Below are 22,944 nucleotides of genomic sequence, written 5' to 3'. Positions count from 1 at the left end.
GATATAACCAGTAACATCATACATATCTTAATTTATGTTATTGGTATTATGAAGCTACTTATTGATGTAGCTAATTCAGGCAACAGAGCAAAATGTTAAATCTGTTTTATCTGGCAGCTTAATTACCACAGATGATATTAAAACATGTATATTTAATATTGTGAATAAATCCTATATGCAAGTCATACTAATTTTATTTGTATTTATTTTTAAACTTCTAAAATACACATAGCTATATACATTTAGGCATATGTACAGAAATATAAAATCACACATGGCATAGTGTGATTTTACAACCTAGAAAGACAGCTTCCAAACAAAACACTCCCCCAGCCATCTTTCAACGAAAAACCTGAACAAACAAGTAGATCTTGCAGTGTGTAACGAAGGCTCTCTCTGACCAGCTACAAAGTTGAAGGACTTCTGCTGAGAATCCTGCCACTGGCAGGTTACTATATATTTTTATTCTTACCCTTTATTGGTCAGTGTGCCCAAAAGAGGCAATAGTCTTCTTAAATTCAGACAGTGTAATGAGAGAGGCTCTCCCCACACTGAACCTGTTGGATACAGTTCTCCTTTGATTCAGCCTAGTTCTTAATTAGTTACTAAGTACAAATTTCAATTTTTACCACAAATAAATCTGTAGCTCACTTTAAATCTGTTCAGTGGTCTGATTTAGGCCCCAAACTTGGAAATTTTATGCATGTACCTAACTTTACTCACATGAGTAGTCTTATCAACTTCTATGGGGCTGCTTGCCTGCATAAAATATTACCCATGTACCTAAGTGTTTGCAGGTCTGGGGCTTCAGAGAAGAGGATTTTCAAAATCTTACCTACTTTAACTTTTGTAGTTAGCCCAAAAAACAAACAAACAAACAAAACCATCAACAAAAGTCAGTGACATCATAGAAATTTAGGGCTGTAAGAGAACTCATGAAGTCAACCAAATCCAGCCCCCTGCACAGAGGCAAGATCAAGTAAACTAGACCGTTCCTGACAGGAGTTTGTCCAAGCTGTTCTGAAAAACCTCCAATGATCAGGATTCCACAACTTCTCTTGGAAGCCTGTTGCAGAGCTTAACTACCCTCAGAGTTAGAATGTTTTTCCTAATATTTAATTTAAATCTCCCTTGCTGCAGATTAAGCCCATTACTTCTTGTCCTACCTTCAGTGGACATGGAGAGCAATTCATCATTGCCCTTTTTATAACAGCCTTTAACATATCTGAACACTGTTATCTGGTCCCCCACCACCTCCTGTCTTCTTTTCTCAAGACTAAACATGTTCAATTTTTTTAAAACCTTTCCTCATAGGTCAGGTTTTCTAAACCTTTTATCATTTTTGTTGCTCTCCTCTGGACGCTCTCTACATCTTGTCCATATCTTTTCTATGCTGCAGTGCCCAGAATTGTACATAATACTCCAGCTGAGACCTCATCAATGCAGAGCAAGGTGGAATGGTTACCTCTCATGTCTTATATACAACACTCCTCTTAATACACGCAGAATATTAACCTTTTCTGTAACTGCCTCATATTGTTGACTCATATTCAGCCACTATATCCCTAAGATCCTTTTCAGCATTACTCCACTGAGCCAATTATTTCTCATTTTGTAGTTGTGCACTGGATGTTTCCTTCCTAAGTGAAGTACTTTGCACTGTCATTTTTTAAATTTTATCTTGCTGAATTCAGATCAATTCTCCAATTTATCAGGGTCATTTTGAATTCTAATCCTTTCCACTAAAGTGCTTGCAACCCCTCCCAGCTTGGTGTTATCCACAAATTTTATAAACATACTCTCCACTCCATTATCCAAGTTATTAATGAAAATATTGAATAGTATTGGACCCAGGACTGACTCCTGTGGGATCCCATTAGATATGCCCTCCCAGGTTGACAGTGGACCATTGATAATTACTCTGAATACATTCTTTCAACTAGTTGTGCCCCCATCCTATAGTAATTTCATGTAGACCACATTTCCCTAGTTTATTTTTTGTGTTTATTTAGTTCATGCTGGAATGAGAAAATGCTCATGTACATTTCTGTTGCAAGACAGACTGCATCACTTACAACTAGTCCTGGTCTTCCAGGGGGTCCAGGAGGCCCTGACATAAAGAACCCTCCACTTGGTTCTCCTTTTTCCCCTTTGAAGCCAGTTTCACCATTGTCTCCTTTCTCACCCTTAGAAGAAAAAGCATTTAAAAAAATTAAGTTGAAACAGGATTGGAACCTGCCATTAAGCCCATAAAGTTGCACTAAAAATCTCAATACAGGATACAATGAGCTTAAAATCTGCTTTTTGATATCACCTCCTTCCCCAATGATGTATAATTAAAACAAATAATCTACTTCTCCCACAAAGAGATGAGAAAAGTAGGTAAGGCAAATTGTGTTTATTGTAGTTCTCCTTCTGCTATCCTCCAAAACAAGATTCCCTACTGCAATTATACCTGCATCCACCAGAAAGCTGGAGGCAAAAGTCATAGGAGGTGCAAAGAGCCAGGCTCCACCCCTTTTCCTTTGGCCAATGAAAAAGCAGACTACAGACATCACAAAAATAGAGCTGATATTTAAAGATGTGTAGAAAAGCAAGGATTACTGTAGACAGATGGAAAGAAAGTGAAGAAGGTAGGATGAGAGAAGAGATGACACACAAAATATTGGCACATGATTTTCTCTTGTACTTCTCAGAGAAGATCATCAGTGAGTCTGAGAGAAGGAATGACAAGAAGAGCTTTGAAATACAAAGTTGTTATTCTCCCTGCTGAATAAGAACCACATCAACAGAAGTTCCAGTCTCTCATTATTTTCCTTCTGTAGTTCTATAACATGCTTGTTTTCTCTCTACCCTCCTCTTGGTCTTCCTTATTTCCTCCTTCTGAGAAATAAGATTGTAAATAGAAGCAAGCAGAAGACTGAGCAAGAATTACTCCATCCCAGGACAGATGGCAAACCAGATTTAGGGAAAGCTACTCATAGCTTTTGTGATTGACAGATTTTCCCTCTTGCTTCCTGGTAAATGGAGTTGTGAAGCTTGCTGCATGGCGTCTCGTTCTGTAGATGGGGGGACAAATGCCAAAACAGCACTTATAGACTACAGCATCTGTTTAAGGTGGAGATATTATTCTGTTAAATCAAATAAGTCACATCCTATCCAAGGGAGAAAATTTCTCTCTTTGAGTTGATGCAGGCTACACATTACACCAAAGAAAATATAAATGGTTGAGCAGGAAGAAAATCTGATAGCAAACCTCCTCTATAATAATCTTTCAAGGGGATTGGTTATACCATTACATAACATTTTGATTTAATTTCTTCTGGAGATATCACTATGCAATATTCTGATTACATTACACTAGAAATCTTATATTGATACAAGGCAGGATATAAGAGCTTTAATTCAGTTAGAGCAAAACAAAAGCATTTTAAATTAATATTCCATTCCTATTCAATTCCAGCACATAAAGTAATCCACAGTGGGAGGACAGATGAATGCTGAAACAGGGAGGTCTGGATCAGATGGTTTTCCTTAATAAGCCATTTTGGAGAACAAATAAAGGGAGACAGAACTATTGGCTCCCAACAGACCCTTTATTTTATTAAGGCTGTAAAATGGTTTGTACTGGCTCCGTCCCCTTTCCTGCAGTCACTGAAAAAGCAGACTTCAAACTTCACAAAAGCAGAGCAGATATTTGAAGATGTGTAGAAGAGCAAGGATTAGTGCCTATGGGGGGAGAGAAAGGGAAGGAGGTAGGATGGAAGAAGAGACAACACAAAATTATCGACACTGACTGTTCCTTGTACTTCCCCCATCCTACAGAGAAAACCATCAGCGAGTTTGGGAGAAGGAATAACAGGCAGTCTGTACAAAACTGATTTTTCATGTATTAAATGTAGCTATATTTGCCCTAACAGTCTTTTTGAAAGCAAAATTTCTCTCATTCCATTGTTGGTATGAAAGAGTTTGAGAAATATAGAGGAGATTTAAAGTAGATAATGACAAAGTATGATTCATTTTAATACAATCTGTGAAAAGAAACTACTTAGCAGTAAAACCCAGATAATATTGTGTATGTTAGTAACCTCCTTTATTTACTTTTGGCATATTATATAGTAATATGATAACTTGTTTGTTCACCTATTAATTTGCATAGTTGCATAATATATTAATTTGTAATTTCTGGTATAAATCAATTATCGTGTGTATTCCACTTGTATGTTAGTATTTGTCTTATATTTAATGCATATTAAAATATAGGGTTAAAAAAGCTGAACAGAACTAAGATACACATCTTAATTACCTTCATGCTGTTAACAAAGTGGCTGAAATATGCTGAAGGCAGAGGAGGACCTGAAAAATTGAGTACATTATTTTAGTGCAAAAATCATCTGTACTTTCCATTTTAAAAGGGCTAAATTATCCATAATTTCCATTTTAGAAGGCCATTATCTGTATTATTCTAGAAGTTTAAAATATAACTCTTCTCCATAATCATCTTGACCTTTTTAATATGGCAAACATTTGTTTCCCCTCAGTTTTACTGTAGCAAAAGCCAACACATGGTCTATATGCCAGAATCACTGCTGGGCTGGTGTCAGTGGGATTGTGCTTATGCTCTGGTGATGGTTAGATAACCTGAGACTACAGAGTCAGTATTTTGTTTTTCATGCTTTCGCTCTGCTGTTTTTGCGTAGGTTTGAGAAATAACTTTTTTTTTTTTGCAGTGCTCAACAGCAACATGATGGACTTGTTTCAAAGAGATACTTAGAATTCCCTGATGTATTGTAATCAGTTTAAATTAGGACTAACAGTTTAGAAGATTAATTGAATTCAAACAAATTGCAGGGAAGTGTATTCAATCAAATCCTAATGGAAAATATGACACCATCTAGTTATTCATTCATAAATTAAAACATACCACACTTCAGAAAGGCAGTAAAAGTACCGCTCCGGCTCTCTTTGAGAAAAAGCTTAACAACTGCAAGTGTGAGGGAAGCTGGCACCTTGTTTCACAATGAGGAAGCACTAATGTTCTCTGCTAAACATACACCCAATACAAAATCAATACTTTGCTTGATTTTAACACCCAGGGGACTGACACGAAGTCCACTGAAGTAAATTGAAAGGCTCCTGTAGACTTCTGTGGGCACTGGATCAGGCACGATAAGAGCTATTGGGTTCCACAGAACATCTGGAATTTCAGTGAGACAAAGTCAAATTCATTCATGTATCAGACAGGTAACCATGTTAGTCTGTATCCACAAAAACATCGAGGAGTCTGGTGGCACCTTAAAGACTAACAGATTTATTTCGCCATAAGCTTTCATGGGTAAAAATCCCACTTCTTCAGATGCATAGAGTGAAAACAGAAGTGAAAAATAGAAGTGAAAAAAGTGGATTTTTTAACCACAAAACTCATGCCCAAATAAAATCTGATGGTCTTTAAGGTGCCACTAGACTTCTCATTGTTTTCGTAAATTCGTTCATTTCATACAGACGTTGCTTTTGTCCCCTCCAGACAAGTATCTGGAAGTATGAAGGCAGCCAGACTGGTATTCACAAACAAAATCTATTGGGTTAAGTTAGACAGAAATTTTTCCACAACATTTCTGAACAAACAAAGCCATGGCTCACCATGTGATTGTCATGATTGGAACTCTGAAGATGCTACAGCAGAAGAGCTACAACTGTCCGAGCCATTTACACAGCTTTGAAAACTCTCTGTGCTCAATTGAGCTAACTCAGAGCATGACTTCCACCATTATCACTCTAATCTCTATCTCATGCACTTCATCTGTCAGACCAATATGACCTATAAGGATGACTTATAGGGGGAGGATACTTAGGCTGCTATAATGATCAAGAACAAAAATTGATGGTAATGTTCTACTAGGGCAACAACAGAACGGGCCACCAACTGTGTGGTGCTTTCCTTTAGCAAAATCTGAAACCCAACAAGGTCAGTTGGATTCTCTAGGCAGGCTAAGTAAATAGACCTTTGTTCTTTAGAGAACAAAGATGAACTCTGTCTTCAGACTAGAGGAAATATCCTGACCATAACGAAGGTGTAATGTTCACCCCACTTTATCTCCGGTGAGAGTCCAAAAACACATCACAAGTATGTGGAACATGATATCATTGTGATTGTCCGTCATCAGCACTTGCAAAACAATAATGAATTTAATAAAATGTAGGTGTGAGAAGTAGTGTGAGTAGATTAGCTCATAAAACAGAATTTTTTCTTAGGACAGGTCTATACTGGGATGTGGGGGGTCGACCTAAGATATGCCACTTCAGCTACGTGAATAATGTAGCTGAAGTCAGCGTATCGTAGGTCGATTTACCTGGCCATGAGGACGGCAGTGAGTCGACTGCTGCTGCTCCCCCATCGACTCCACTTCCACCTCTTGGCACAGTGGAGTTCCAGAGTTGATGGTAGAGCGATTGGGGATCGATTTTATCACATCTACACTAGATGCGTTCAATCGATCCCCAATAGATCGATCACTACCCACCGATCTGGCAGGTATTGTAGACATAACAACTGCAAAGTTATTTTAAGTCACAAAACTAAAGCTCTGGATTGAAGGTCTGAAATATTATAAGTACCACACATGAAAATACTTCTTAATTTCTACAGTGCTCCTTTTATGTTTCACTATTTCTAATGTCCATCAATATAACTTTTCCATTTTTTGATTTTTTTCTAACTAGCTAGTAATTAAAATGGGCACAAACAGGAAGACTTTCTGAAATACAACAGCAACCTTGGCTGAAAAGATTTGCCTACAAGCCCTAGACAAAGACTACATTGTTTGTACAGTACGTAACACATAGAACAAAAAGTCCCTGCCCCAAGAAGCTTACAACAATCTAACTCACCTAATTTAAATGTATTAGCTATGTATATCAAATTCTCCCATAAAAATAAATCCTTAGTGGGCAACTCCTGTTAGGATGTTTCCAGGCCCCATTAACTGCTTGATAATCAAGACAAATAAATGTTTGTACTGAACACAGATGTCAATAATTATGTGGCACTAGACTTCATCACAATTGGCTGACAATGCCAGGCAAATAAAAGGACTTGGTGTCCTTCAAACCAGTTTAACTCTTTGTGACAATCCAGATAGTTCTAAACATTTATTTGAAAAAAAAATCACAAATAAGATGATTATGTTTCCCATAATATTATAGGGTTTATTGATTTATGCTCAAATTCAGCAAGGAATCTAAGTACATACCTAACTTCAAACAGATGTGGGACTATGCCAGTGCTTAAAGTTAGCCACGTACTTAAGTACCCTGAGGAATCAGGGCCTTAATAAACTGTGATTAAGTTAAACACATGGTCTGGCACGGGAAATAAATATGAGTTTTAAAATGTATTAGATATTTTGCATCTCTTAAAATAAACCCACTTGAAAAGTACATGTGGTGCTCTACAATCATATTCATAATACCTGGTAGTCCAGGTGAGCCTCTCTCTCCTTTTTCACCTTTTAAGCCTGGTGGGCCATGCAGTCCCCAGGAGCCTGGTTCGCCTTTCATACCTGCCATAAAAACATTGCCAGAAAATGAAATGCATTCTTAGCAAATGAAAGTTATTGCAAAGTATAATTTTCAAATATGGTGTAACAGATACTGTGTTAGTGATGGGCAAACCACAAAAGTTCTGGGAAAGGATTCTAAACAAGTTTATTCAAACTTAGAGGCTTCTTTCCCTTGTTACAAGCTTCCCCAGCTTTCCCAATAACTGTTTAATAGCTACTGATGCCTTCTCCCTTCCCATGGCATTTCAAAAGGACTGCCATTTCCTCTTTGCCTCAAGAACCTGAAATAACCCCTCTGTAAGGCTGTCTCTGTCTTGAGATCTCTTCCACTCTTGAGCGACCCGGGCCGGCCTGAAGTAAGCCAAAGCCAGAGAGCACCCCAGCAGAGATACCTTCTTGATGTAGTCTACCAGCCTAAGAGTACTGTAGAGAAAGCACTATCAAAGGGTAGAGGTGTATCTCTAGCAGGCTTAACCACTCAGGCATTTGAATTTCTTATCACAGAGCAATAAATAATGACTTCTGTTGAGGCCAACAAAACTATTTATAATTCATTGCCTGTGATAAGTGTGACTAATGGAAAAAAAAAACCAATATTCTTTCAGAGAATATAAAAACTTTTAGCAAGATTTCCTTACCAGGTGGGGCAGGAAAGTGTAGGGGGAGGGGGTAGACCTGCGCTCAAATCAATGTTGAGTTTGCGTCCTCTCTTCCATGTATTTGCTCCCCACCTCCAGTTTCAATTGCAATTCTACCCCATCAGGTGACTAGATAACATGGCACTCTTCTTACTCAATGGATCTGATACCAGTGGGTGACATTCACTCCCACATAATGGGACTTTTCAGGCTGGATTCCCCACCACAGTGCCCCTTATGTAGTCATTTACATCTGAGCAAAGTGGGCGTCAAATAACTCCATTCTCACGTGGTTGCATTTTACAGCTACTTTGACAGGTGTAAATGGCTACACAGGTGCAAAGTGCAGTGTTCCTATGCTGAGTGACGGGCAGGAGGTATGGCAGTGAAGTTCACTCCCGAAATCCAGAGACAAGGTATGGGGTTACAGTGCAGTCCTCTCCATGGCCACTCTTCACTGTTCCAGTTTATGGGCTGCAGTAGCCATTGAAACCTACACTCCAGTTGTGCAGTGTATTAGTGTCACTGGATCCATATTAACACAGATCCCACAGCCTCTTTTATAATTTACACACATTGCATCTGTATCTAAAGCTGGTGCAGAAACCACTTCCGTCTTGCTTGGGCCCTGCCTGCATGGCTGCACCAATGCCCTCTTCCTGTGCACACCCAGACTAGTGTTTAATGGTGACTGAGCAATCCCTGCATGGGCTGGTGGGGAAAATGCATTCCAATGCCTTCCCTTTATGGGAATATTTATCCCCTTGAGAGGGTCTGCAGGGAGGGTGGCTCTCAGCCTTTGGGGGTTTATATTATGATTTGGACCAATTTTAATGCCTATTGGACATAATTAATGGACTATTGGACACAATTGGGCACAATTAATGCCTATTTTTAGTTACATTCATGGTGTGCAAGATTCAAAGATCAGATTAGCAATGCAAAATGACATGGGGGTCATGTCATTGTTGAGGGTCTTTTTGGGAGCCGAGATGGAAGGGATGGGAACTGACTCAGTGGAATGTTTAACAGTTCTCCAAGTACAAGGCCCATGTCTGCTGCCAAGAGGGAGTAGTGCCAGCAATGCGACTGGAAGGGGCTTAGACCCAGAGACTAAAGTCTGTTGCACAGTTTCCTGTTCACTGCTGCACTCTACAGGTTTGACATTCCTTCCTCCTCCATTATCCCTGAAATCCCTCTCCACTAAGGGGGAGCAACTAAAGGAATCCCCAACCTGTGATGCTTGCAAAGCTTCCTGGCCTAATGTCACCCTCCCAAGGGCACTTCTGCAGGAGGGTGCAATATGTATCATTCCCTCCCTGTTAATCTGTCTCCCTTCACCATTGTTTCCCTCCCTGGGGATGTCTATACTTCTCTCTCTCTCTCTCTCTGCCTTGGAAAATTATCTTCTCTTCAATAGATCTCACCTCATCCTCTTACAGAGTGAAGGGAAGGGGAGAATTTCTTCTGTCTCCCCAGAAATGTTCAAACACTCTTTCTTTCCCTTGCAAGTGAAAGAGATTTTGGTGGTTTGATCTCTCCTTTTCAAAAATCTCTTCGGGGTAATTTGCAGTGATTCCTGCTCTAAGGAGGGGTTGATCCTGTCTATGATATTTACTTTGGCACAGATCCACAAAGGGACTTAGTCGTTGCCAAACTTAATTTTTAGGTGCTGAGAAAAATCACAGGAAAAAACACTGCAATCCACAAAGCTTGAGGCCATGTCTACACGTACAGTCCTGTAGTGGCGCAGCTGTTCTGGTACAGCTGTGCTGCTGCAGCACATCTGGTGAAGACTGTCTATGCCGACAGGAGAGAGAGAGAGAGAGCTCTCCTGTCAGCATAAACCCCACCTCCCACCCTCGTAAGCAGCATAAGCTATGTCGGCTGGAGAAGCTCTCCCACTGACACAGTGCTGTGCACACTACCACTTATGTCAGTGTAACTTATGTCACTCAGGAAGGTGGAATATTCACACCCCTGAGCGACATACGTTTTGCTGACATAGGCAGTAGTGTAGACATAGCCCAAGCTAGGTGTCTGTGTTCCCAATATACTGAATGGGGAGAGATAGACACTTCAAATTGCAATCCACAAATCCAGCAGGGTAGGTGGGGAGCAGCCTAAGCTAGCCAGTGGGAGATGCTAACTAGAGGGATATGTGCTGAGTCCACCCATCTTATGGAGATAGATGCCCCCTGGTTCAAGTCCCCCCTCTGCCTGTGAGTAGTCTAACCACAAGGCTATGAAATATTCTGATATGGGGTTCCCTCAATCTCTCCTACTGAAGTTGTTCCACTTTAATTAAATAATTAAATGTTAATTGAGCCAGAGATAGCATTAGAATGACTAGAGCCCAGTGGTGAAAGCACTCACCTGAGAAGTGACAGGTCTCTGTTCAAATCTCTTCTCACCCTCAGGAAGAGAATGGGACTTGAACTGGGGGTCTCCCACATCTTGGATGAATACTCTGACCACTGGACCAAGGGTTATAAGAGAAGCCCTTCCTCCTTCTCCTCCCCCACTGAGCTGTGAGGTGGGAGGAGAAGGAGGAACTCACCTGAGGAGCCATGCTCAGAGGCTGCCTACCAGGTTGGGCTCCACATGTGATTTAGGAGACCCAACACCTGTCTTCGTCCAGTATGTGGATCACTCCCAGGCTTAGATGGGAGATAGGTGCCTAGAGTGAGACAGCAGTGGGTATGCCCACAGGCAAAAAACTTAGACTTTGAGTGAGTTCAGGCACCTACAGGGTTCGGCAGCAGCTGAGTGGGAGTTTTGTGGCTCAGAGTGGTGCCTAAAAACAGGATTTAGGTACTTAAGTACCTGCATGGATTACACTGTTGACGCCCAAGTAATGGGACTGGAGCTCTGATCACAGGCAGGAGCTTCCCACTCTGACTGGCTGACCCAAGGGAATGTTCTGTGTCATTCAGAGCACACACAGTCACCTGTGAGAGCAATGGGACCAGCATTCATCAGGCAGGAGTTGGGGCTCTTCTGGGCTGGCTGAATTGGGAATCAACCAATCCAGTTTTCTTCCCATAGGAGTAATTTCAGGTTAGCCTTCGAGTTTGCTGTTGAGATGTTCCCAGAGCACAGGAGAACTGATTGTGTGACTGCATATTCCATATAGTTCTATAGCCGATTATGACAGAGAACACATAACAATGGGACTGCAGCCTCACCCCACGCGGCCACATCTATGTGTCTTATCCCTGGTCAAGAGATACCAGCTCTGAGAGAAAGGATAGTTCAGTCCCATGGCTAATTCACTCCTTGATCTCTACGCTGAACACTGGCAACAGGGTACTAATTTGTACCAACAGTGTTGGTGGGTTTTGGGATGTGGGTATTAGTTTAATAAGAACACAATTGAGACCACAAAACCATTTCTTATTGTGTAGATTGCCTAATAGCCAAGAGATGGCTGAGCCTTTTGGTCACTACAGCTAGGGTCATATTTGATCCAATACATTGCTACGAGAAGTAAAAAACCCAATAGTTTACCATAAATGTTAGCTTCTTGGTTTCCAGGATGAGCAGTGCCAACCTACACACAAAGAAATATATTCAGAATATTCTCCATACAAATTATCTTATACTTATGCAGCAGTTAGCATAATAGGGCCCTGATTCTGGCTGGAGCTTTTGTGTGCTATCACAGTACATATAATTAATAGTTTAAGCTGTATTAGTCAATTTGCCAATGTCCAAATATTAGCCAGTTAAGACTTATTCAGTATTGTGCGTTCTTCAACATGCAGCATGCTTTCAGTGGGCTGTAAAACATGCATTTTTGCAATATTAACTGAATTCTGCTTTCAGTTATGCTAGTATAAATCCAGGGGAACTCAATTCAAGTCTAGAATTGCTCTGGATTTACATCAGTGCAAATGAGAGCAGAATTTGATTTTTAAGATAACAGATTGTGGTTGCCAGGGCCGGCTCCAGGCCCCAGCACACCAAGCGCATGCTTGGGGCGGCATGCCGCAGGGGGCGCTCTGCCGGTTGCCGGGAGGGCGGCAGGCGGCTCTGGTGGACTTCCCGCAGACATGCCTGCGGAGGGTCCATTGGTCCCGTGGCTCCGGTGGAGCATCCGCAGGCATGCCTGCGGGAGGTCCACCAGAGCCGCGGGACCAGCAGACCCTCCGCAGCCATGTCTGCGGGAGGTCCACTGGAGCAGCGGGACCGGCGAGCGGCAGAGCGCCCCCTGTGGCGTGCCGCCGTGCTTGGGGCGGCGAAATGGCTAGAGCCGGGCCTGGTGGTTGCAGTGCTTTTCATCAACTATTAACACAATTCAAAGGCTTCTTATCTGCTCCACATGCCTACAAGACACTTGAGAGAAAGAAAAGTGTGATCGAAGCATGAGACTGGGAGCCAGGAACTCCCTAATTCTATTCCTGCTGTGGTCTTGAGTATGTCACAAACTTATTGCCTGTCTGTAAAACAGGGACAAAATAACCTACCTCCTAAAGATATTGAGAGGATTAATTAATGTTGATACAATGCTCTCAATGGATAAAACATTACACAATGCTAATTATTACTATTAATATGAATTGCATCCTATTCACATATTAAAAATCCCACCGTGCAGCGGCTGCATGAAAAGGTCCAGTCCTGCAACACTCACTGCAACTTCAGTGGGTCTATTCGCATGAGAAATGCTTGCAGGATTCAGTCCATAGTTCCTTATGAATACTCACTTATACAGATGTGTAGAGTGGAGTATTTGTATGTACAAATTGGAGCAGTTTTATGTCATTCACAAATATAGGGCAAAACTATCTTGCATATTAAGATGCATGGAGAGGCACTTAGAACCACACATTTCTTTTATCTGGGCAGCCATTAGCGCAATTAAAATATTTTCAGAGTTCTTGCTACTGTTCACTGATTTTTAACCTCTGTGCGAATGAACTATTCTTGCTCTCTAGTGGGTTTCTGTCATTTTAATGGTTGCACGGAAGACAATTGAAAGGCATTGGTAAGAAAGTTGGCCAATCCGTAGAGCAATTCCTAGCAGATCTAATGAAAATAATTTCTTATAAGAAAGTTATACGTAAGATGGAGAATTTATGGATGGAATGAAAGAGATAAGAATGAAATTCCAAAAACAAGTAGTTAAAGCCTCATAAAAACGTAAAAACATCTCGTGGTCATTTTTCTGTGACTGAGTTCATAAGTAATGTTAATATGGAAAGATTTATAAAACCAGTAAATATATTTTTCTTTAAAGGCAGGAGAGAGATTATTTTCTTATTTGGTTCTTATTGATACTGAGTCTCATTGTATTTATACCAATATAGATCTGGGGTCTCTCTTCCAAAATCAACCTAAATAAACTGGGATAAGTGAAATGAGAAGTGGACCCACTGTAAAGTGTTGAATTTTAATATGATGTACTGTAGCAGATGGATGATGCAGCCCTCCTACGCACCAGGCTGATGGGGGAGGCATAACAGCTCTTGAACAATATGTCTACACTGCAGTTAAACATCTGTATCAGCTGACTCAGGCTTCAGGGGCTTGGGTTATGGGGCTGTTTAATTGCACTGTAGATGTTTGGCCTCAGGCTGGAGCCCAGGCTCTGTGATTCCAGGATGGGGGAAGGTCCCAGAGGCCCAGCCCAAATGTCTACACCTCAAATTAGAGCAGTGTTGCCTAGTGGTTTGAGTGCTGGAGTGAGACTTACAAGACCTGGGTTCTATTCCTGACTCTGCTACTAGCCTGTTGGGTGACCTTGTGCCTCAGTTTCTCCATCTGTAAAATGAGAATAATGATAGTGATCTCCTCGGTAAAGTGCTTTAAGATCCACTGATGAAAAGCATTATATAAGTGCTAGGAGGTATTATTTTAGGTGGGAGCGATAGCTCAGTGCTTTGCACATTGGCCTGCTAAACCCAGGGTTGTGAGCTCAGTCGTTGATGGGGGCCATTTAGGGAACTGGGGTAAAAATCTGTCTGGGGATTAGTCCTGCTTTGAGCAGGGGGTTAGGCTAGATGACCTTCTGAGGTCCCTTCCAACCCTGATATTCTATGATTCTATGAATTAAATAGCCCAAACCCTGTGAGCAGAGTCAGCCACCAGTGTTTAACTGCAGTGTAGAAATACCCTGAGGCACAATCCTTTACCAAGTCCCACATTGCTCACCTACTCAGCCCAGTGACTCTTTGCCACAATATGGCCTTTAGGAAAGCTCTAGTGTGACTCAGGCCTGTTCACAGTTTATTACAAGAGGTAATTTCTGTGATTTACTAAACAAAAAGTCTCTGAGGTCCTCTAAACCTTAGTGCCACATCAGCTCCTCAGACATCCTAGGTGAAATTCCAGCCCCATTGAAGTCAATGGAAGTTTTGCAATTGACTTCAGTGGGGCCAGGATGTCACTCCTTGAGTTTTATGAGGCAACAATAGTTGGCATGTGTGACCCAGGGAGCCCCTCAGTGCCAGCCGGCAGAGGGCATACCATAATGTAACTCACATCAGGCCTGATATACTCTTTGCCCCAACTCACTGTTGTCAATCTGATTCTAAAAGGTGTCTATAGTGGAGCAGTCACCCTGCTCCAGGTTGGAAGGGGTTAAAAACAGCCCTGGGAAAGGGCTGCCTGGGGACCCAACCATGAGCAGGCTTGAGGCAGCCAATCAGCGCCCAGCTGGGCGAGTATAAGAAGGGCTACGGGAGGAGCTGGGTCAGTCTGACTCCAGCATTGGAGTGGGAAGGACCTAGGTGATTCAGAGCAAAGGGTACCTGGGGCAGAACAGTGCTGGGGAAAGCAAGAGGACCTGGGGAGCTCCAGCCTGGCAACTCCCCAGGCTGAGTTCTTGTTAAAGGCCTAAGTAGGTACTGGGGCTGCAGAGGTGCAGCCCAGGGATAGGCAGAGGCAGCTGGTCCAACCCCCTTGCCAGTGATGAGTGGCCACTACAGACTGCTGTCTGCCTCAGAGAAAGGGGGCTAGATGATGAATGACAGTAGCCACTGAGGCAAAGAGGGCACAGAGGGTTGGGGGGTCCTCTGGGAGGGGGACCCAGAGCATGGGGACTGCTGTGAGGAAGAACCTCGAGATAAGAGGGCACTGGGATCCGAGAGGGACATAGGGCCTGAGGCAGGAGAGACACCGGACAGAAGGGGGCACTCTGAGGCTGGAACTGAGCTAATTCCTGGATGACCCGCAGGAGGCACCGCAGCGGCGAGTGCTCAACCTGCTACAGTGTCATCCAAAGGTGTCATATGCAAACAGGTATCACGCTGGTCATTAATGTTACTGTATAGTGTAAGTATGGATGGAATGTAAAGAATTATAGATGTGTGATAGAAATATCTTCTTCAAATGTGTTTGGCAAGCAGTGCATAAGCCTAGTCTGTTCTAGACAAAGGAATGTTGTTTCACCTGCTTGACTGTCTCTCCAATGTAAATTGAGCATGGCAAGGACAGAAACAATGGTACTGCATTTACATAAAGGTAAACAGAGCCACCAAACTAGCAAGTCGGGGAGATGACCACACAATAGAACAATCACAATGGGGGATGGAAGCTGTACACCCAAGAAGACTTCCTGGCTGTAGAAAGAGAGACAATGGACTTTGGGAAATATAAGCAGAAACCGAAAGTCACTTTGGCATCCACCATCTAAGGGCAGAACTCTTGAAACTGAGAAAGATGGATCCTTCAGCCAAGTGGACTGAAGTTTCTGGGAACTGATTATAGGTGAGAAACCTGCTTAGACAAAGAGTAACTTGAAGTTAGTTTTAGTCACTAGAAAGTGTGGTTTGTTTGTAACCTTTCATGTCTCTTCCTCTCTTATCTGAAATCACTCAAACCTGTGTTCTTTGTTAAGAAACTGAAAAACAAAACCATATCAGTGCTGGTTATGAAAGTGAAGCGTGAGTCTTCAGCTAACCTAACCTGTTGATGTGGGCTCTGTCTCTTTGCAGGCAGCAAACTTAACTTCTGCGACTGTCCAGTGAGAGGGACTGGACACTGCAAGGAGACGTCTCTTGGGAACTTGGGAATTGGTGTTCACTGTTACCTGTAAGGCAAGGTTTAGACTGGCAGAGTCCTGAAAATTTTGCTGGCAAAGCAGACAACCTGATGTGTCCAGGAGCTGGCACACAGCTCAGCAACAGCAAAGCTCGCTCTTGTTGTGACAGTTCTGGGTGACTTGAGCAAGATGTCATAGCATGTGGATGGAACAATTGGAATGTAAGTCCAAGTAGGGCAAAAGAAGATTTTGTTTGTTTGATATATGCTCTGCATGTTCTAGCATTCAAAGAGACTAGACAATTTTATTCTGATTGTGGACTGAGAGGTATTGTACAAGCAGTAACAGAAATAAAAGTTCCTCCCACCTCCTTTAAAAAAATCAGTAGAAACACATCTTTCCAAAGACAATTCTTCTTTTTTTAGACTCTCTTTGTCTCTAATCTTTGGTCGACAAACAAAAGAACAATGTTACAAAGCTTTAAGCCAAAAGTTTACAATGTTGTTTATACCTCTCATGCATTCTACAAGGCATTCATTGTTGAGAATATAAAATACTCTGTTATCTTAAAGTCTTGATCCTACTTCACTGTGTACATTGGACATATGACATTACCAAGGCAGATAGCAAAGCAAAAGTAGAGATTGAAGAGAGCTAAAACATGCACAGAGATGTTTGTGTCACTTGTTCTCATGGCCATGCACTTACATATATCAATGTAATTTGGTAAAAGCAGGGTCTGTATATAACTTACTGGCATTTTGCAGTGAGGTCTAGGAGAAACTGGGAAAACTGTCTATTCAAAATGTGGAGGAAAATGAATTCAGTAAATAAAGATGATGATATAGCAAATAAATATTCAGATTTAATAGAAGATGACAGGCAAAGGACCCTCCACAATACAAAAATCTCCTCATTCTGAATGGATTTTCTGGGTCAGATGTTAAGAATGCTCTTGCATGGTGTGGTTCTGCCAGCAGGTGGTGGCCTTTGTGGATGGGGCAAACCTCTTAAATAAGAGTGCTTTCAACATCTGTGGTTAGGAGGTTCTGTCCTATATACACAAGCTGGAAATCTGCCTGCAAACCTGTACGATCTGAAACAATTTCAAGGTTTCACCTTACAACCCATTTCAAGAGCCGTGCATTACTGCAATGGCAGCAAGGCCCCATAGACCAACAAATAATCCCTCTAGGTACTTACTCCTTTGATGTGAATTACAGCCCCTGGAGGTCCAGGGGGTCCCGGGGGCCCAGGCAAGCCAGGAGGACCCTGGGAAGGCAAAATAAGGGGAAAAAGACATTTCTTAGTTAGAACCTTTCAGACTGCAGTGCCAGCTGACAGAAAAAGGGCATGGGCCAATTTGAACATGGAGCCTTGTGCTAACTGGCCTGAAGGGAGGTTGAGCATTTTCTTGCATGTACAAATTTTTACCTTTAGAAAGAAAATGTGGATTCTAAGATTTGACCCACAATATTTCATAGACAGGAGAATTGCCCAAGGCTTTTGCATTCAGAACAAACAAACCAACCACAGAATTATATAAAAAAGCTCCATTTGTTCCCCAGAAAACACTCTCTTTGGATTATCCAAACTGCTGAAACATGTACAATTACAAATTGCACTGTTCAAATGCCATTCAGACAACTGGACATTTAAATGCAGAACATCTGTACCATAAATCGTAGCTCTAAGGAGAGAGATTCTGAACCATTCAGTCATATAGCCTTTTATGTTATTTAAAGTGAATTTTGTAATGTGGTATTATGCCACGGTGGGTTTGGTTCTGGCAGCTACAGTTTTAAGCTTAACAGAGTGAAAATCATGTTTGCTACTCTAAGAAAAACAGAGTTTTTAGAAACACATAAAGACCAAGGGTAGTGACCACACATACATTTACCAGTATAAAGTTTAGTTTAGTTTATAAGTAAATTATGATTACCCAAGCATATAGAAATTCTATACAGACCTATGCACAAGTTACAAATATAGTTATATTCACATCCTTAACAATAGTGTTAGGGTCTGATGGGTCTCTCATGCTTGATCATTAGTAGAGGAATGGTTCCTGCTGGAGTCTCCCATAGGTAGCCCAATTTTCCCACTCTGGGCATCCCTTTTTATAATGTGATTCTGTTTATATCTACATTCTGGGCATGTTGATAAAAGCGTCAACTCTCTTTTCTCTTATTGGTCTGTGTTCCCTGGAAACTTAAGGGACCTCAATTTTCTATAGACTGTGTAAGTTCCCTTTGTTTTTATCCCATGGTTTAAGACACATGTCAGAGACCGATACGCCTTTACAGTATTTTTATGATCTAATATTAATCTTTTGGGCAATTTTGCACAATATTACCACCTGGTACCCCCTGTTCCATATTTTTAGGGCCTTGGGTTATTCTTTGGTCATTGGCTTGAGTTATTACTTCTTGTCTCCAAGGGCTAAAATAGCTAAGCTAAAGTCTTGCAGGCCTCAACCTATGGGTTTTTGCATTTCAGCTTGTCTTACCTATGTCTAATACTTGGTTTCTTTAAATACTGATCAATTTTAGATTTTTATAATCCTACAAATTCATTCTAATTAACATAAAATGAATATATGTAATATCACACATTAATTAATCATAACATTACACAATAAATGAATAATAAACTAAAATCATTGGCTACAGTCAACATACTACACACTTAGGAACTGCACTGTTAACAATGGGCTACTGCACTGACATCAGTACATTTATTCTGGATTTACACCACCATAACTGAATGTGGAATCCATCCCAACCTATAACATTGAATGCTATATCCATGTGGAGGCCCTGTGTCCACACACTGGGTCTGGTCCCTGACGGATCCCCACTCCCAGCTCCCTGCTAGCACTGATACATTGGAATAACACTCTTCATTAGGCATCTAAGCAGAAAAGTATCAGAGGGGGAGCTGTGTTAGTCTGGATCTGTAAAAGCAGAAAAGAGTCCTGTGGCACCTTATAGACCAGTGGTCCCCAACCATTTTGCCTGGCGGGCGCCAGACAAAAGACCGTGGCAGCAGTGGAGCATCCGCCGAAATGCCGCTGAATTTCTGCGGCATTTCGGTGGCGATGTCTCTCCATGACGTCACTTGTCAGCAGCAAGCGGAGTCCTCAAGAGGTGTCACCGCTGAAATGCTGCAGAAATTCGGCAGCATTTTGGCGGATGCTCCACCGCCGGCCAGGACGCAGGCGCATTTAGATGCCCCAGCGGGCGCCGCGTTGGGGACCCTTGTTATAGACTAACAGATGTATTGGAGCATGAGCTTTTGTGGGTGAATACCCACTTCGTCAGATGCATGTTGACGAAGTGGTATTCACCAACGAAAGCTCATGCTCCAATATATCTGTTAGTCTATAAGGTGCCACAGGACTCTTTGCTGCTTAAGCAGAAAAGATACTACAGGCTGTAATCAGGGATACAGAGGGGCATAATGGATGGATGTGGAAAGAGGAGGAGAGGGCAGAGATTATGAACCTGTCTGCTGCTATAGCTGACTTCTCTTTCCATCTAAATGAATGGCACTTTGATTATGTTGGCTAACACATGAGAACTCAAATTATTTAGAACAGTTGCACCTGGTAATGAGATCCTCTCATCTGATAGAAATGGAACAAATCCATAGTCCCTTCTGGCTTTAAATACTATTAGGTCATGTAGTCTGATCTCCTTTATATCACAGGCCATAGAATTTCACCCAGTAACCCCTGCATTGAGTGCATTAACTTATGTTTAGCTAAAGGATGTCTTCCAAAAAGACATCCAGTCTTGACAAAGATTTCAAGAGCTGGAGAATCCAACACTTCCCTTTAGTAGTCTGTTAATCACTCTCACTGTAAGAGATTTGTGCCTAATTTTGAATTTGAATTTGTCTGGCTTCAGCTTCCAGCAACTTGTTCTTGTTTTGCCTTTCTTTGTTCGATGAAAAAGCTGTTTAGTACCTGGTATTTTCTCCCCAGAAATGTACACCAATCAAGTCATTTCTCTGTCTTCTTTTTGACAAGCGAAGACATTAACATAATTTGCACTCATATCTATTGTGAAGGAGTCACACTTGTGATTTCAACCTGGTGCAGAATAGTTTTTAAACAAGCTACTCCGGAAGGGCACTTCATAATACAATAGAACTCATTTAAAATACAGTCAATTGAAATATAAGAGATTCCATCAACAGTGTTATGAACCAGGATACTATTTCTGATGTGAACTTAATCATATAAGGTCTTTTGTACAATATTGGTACAGATTTTTCTAGTAAAGCAACAGTGTACTGTGCTGGTGTACACAGAGCTCAGAGTATGTGTATGTGTTGTGGGACTACCAGCACCTTGTCTTCCCTAATAGCATAGTACTGAAGTAACTGCACTGTTTTTGGTATTAAAGTAATACATATACCAGTGCTAATTTTTCTAGCATAGACATATCCTAAGAACTCTGATACGAATTATGATACCATACGTTCTATGGAAATGGAAAATGCTATTCTGGAACTTTTACTTAAGCTGAGTAGCACTTGCTGATGGACTACTTGCATGAGCGCTACCCAGTGTCAATCAGGGTTGCAGAATTAGGATTTTTGTTTACCAAGCTCAAAAGCAATTTCGAATTCAATGACTGTAGAATATTTAGCATGCAAATCCTACACACACTTATTATCTGTGTAGTGTTTGTAGCGTCCCCCCAACAACTTGTGGCAGCAAGCACAATTAGGTAGGAAGTGTTTGAAAGATGAAGCCCAAGATGGGCCTAACTGAGCCACACTTGCTTACCAAGAGTAGCACTTATGTGAGTATAGGATATGGCTACACTTGCAACTCCAAAGCACTGCCGCGGGACTGCTCCCGCGGCAGCGCTTTGAAGTGCGAGTGTGGTCATGGCACCAGCACTGGGAGAGCTCTCCCAGCGCTGCAGGTACTCCACCTCCCCATGGGGATTATCTTACAGCACTGGGACACTGTTTACACTGGCGCTTTACAGCGCTGTAACTTGCTGTGCTCAGGGGTGTGTTTTTTCACACCCCTGAGAGAGAAAGTTGCAGCGCTGTGAAGCGCCAGTATAGCTAAGGCCTCACTGAAGTTAATAGAACTACTCACACAAGTACCTACTGCTCAACTGGAGTTAGGATTACAGAAATCGGGGCTGAATTATTATTATTTATCAGGAGAAATGGAATGATCATGTTAGCATTTCTAGGTATTGCAAGCCGGTTTTATTCCTAGAATAGATTCATATCTATTAGCCTTGACATGGAATTATATTCTTGTTTACAGTGAATTTCAGTACCACTGCAGAACTTACATATAATGTTACACCCCGTTCACCTTTTACACCTTTCAGTCCATTCAAACCTGGGCGGCCCTGAAATGAAGAGAAATGTTTTAGTTTCTGTACAGAAGTAAACTGCTATTTTTATTCCATACCTATCTCATAGAACTGGAAGGGACCCTGAAAGGTCATTGAGTCCAGCCCCCTGGCTTCACTAGCAGGACCAAGTACTGATTTTTGCCCCAGATCCCTAAGTGGCTCCCTCAGAGACTGAGCTCACAACCCTGGGTTTAGCAGACCAATGCTCAAACCACTGGGCTACCCCTCCCTCTGATCTGAAAGACCCTAACACGTACAGGTCGTCCAGGAATACCAAGTTCTCCCTTAGGTCCAGAAGGTCCTACTGGTCCCTGGAGAGAAAATAGAAAGCATGTGATTAGCTGAGAAAAGGAGCAAAATGTAAAACTTTCTATAGGGAACATGACAGTGACTCATGTTTTGGTCATTTTGAAAGCACATCCATGTGTTTTTAAAAAAGGTTCCCTGTCTGCAGACTAATTCCCTTCAGCAACTATTCTGAGAGTACAGATGTGAGGCAGATAGGCTTGTATATAAAAATGGAACCCCAAGATTGTGATCTTTGGAGGACAAGATTCTTTGCTCTCACTGTCAAAGTCTAAATTTCACCCAGTTTTTGTGTGTCCAAAATGTTCAAAGCTGAGCTGTCAAGTACTAAAGTATAAAGGGGAACTTATAAGCATCTGTCTATGGAACAGGAACTCTCTCTCTCTCTGCTTGAGTGAATGTGTGATTGGTGTTTTCCTATGATTTCTATGCCAACTTTCTGCTAGTCTTGCATTTTTTAAATTATTTTTGAGCGGGGACTTTTTAGAGTCATTGAAAAAATGTCTAGACTGACCTCAAATGTCTCAAAAAACCCCACAGACCTCCTGACTGGATATATTTTTCAATCTGTGGACTTTCTAAGCACAAAACTACTGGAATGAGGAGAATTTTTGTTTACATAAAGGTAACCTAATTGGACCCTGTAACAGGGTGCTGGCCTCCGAGGCACTGAACCAGCCCGTTATCTCAGAACCTGCTAGTGCAGCTCCCATCAAGGGGAACTGGCTGGAGCTGGCAGGGTGTGGCTCATTAAAGGAGCCTAAGGCCACGTCTACACTACGCGATAATATCGAATTAGCTAAAATCGGTTTCATAAAACTGATATTATAAATTCGATTTCACGCGGCCACACTAGGCACAGTAATTCGGCGTTGTGCGTCCATGGCTAGCGTCGATTTCTGAAGTGTTGCATTGTGGGTAGCTATTCCGTAGCTATCCCATAGTTCCCGCAGTCTCCCCCGCCCCTTGGAATTCTGGGTTGAATCATTGTCGCGGGTGGTTCTGGGTAAATGTCGTCAGTCATTCCTTCCTCCGGGAAAACAACAGCTGACAATCCTTTC

At 41.8% G+C, this 22,944-nt stretch overlaps 1 protein-coding gene and 1 long non-coding RNA gene across 4 annotated transcripts in view; one reads left to right on the top strand and one right to left on the bottom strand.

Annotated features, from left to right (window-relative positions):
- Positions 1-22,944, top strand: part of LOC142046342 (uncharacterized) — a 934,987-nt gene that overhangs the window by 569,235 nt on the left and 342,808 nt on the right. The window lies entirely within an intron of this gene.
- Positions 1-22,944, bottom strand: part of COL15A1 (collagen type XV alpha 1 chain) — a 282,178-nt gene that overhangs the window by 20,919 nt on the left and 238,315 nt on the right. For 2 of the 3 annotated variants that reach the window (XM_032765559.2, XM_032765558.2), the window contains exons 28-35: positions 21,835-21,888; positions 21,512-21,571; positions 17,388-17,456; positions 16,939-16,980; positions 11,708-11,750; positions 7,470-7,559; positions 4,307-4,356; positions 2,076-2,186 (exon numbers count right to left, since the gene is read on the bottom strand). In XM_032765559.2, the coding sequence (XP_032621450.1) occupies positions 2,076-2,186; positions 4,307-4,356; positions 7,470-7,559; positions 11,708-11,750; positions 16,939-16,980; positions 17,388-17,456; positions 21,512-21,571; positions 21,835-21,888 (519 nt within the window). The remainder of the gene's footprint in view (positions 1-2,075; positions 2,187-4,306; positions 4,357-7,469; positions 7,560-11,707; positions 11,751-16,938; positions 16,981-17,387; positions 17,457-21,511; positions 21,572-21,834; positions 21,889-22,944) is intronic. The other variant, XM_032765560.2, reaches the window with a different exon arrangement.

The sequence above is a fragment of the Chelonoidis abingdonii genome, chromosome 2 (genome assembly GCF_003597395.2).
Source record: "Chelonoidis abingdonii isolate Lonesome George chromosome 2, CheloAbing_2.0, whole genome shotgun sequence".
NCBI lineage: Eukaryota > Metazoa > Chordata > Testudines > Testudinidae > Chelonoidis > Chelonoidis abingdonii.
Note: the sequence above shows the minus strand (reverse complement) of the source record. Positions and strands in the feature narration are given on the sequence as shown.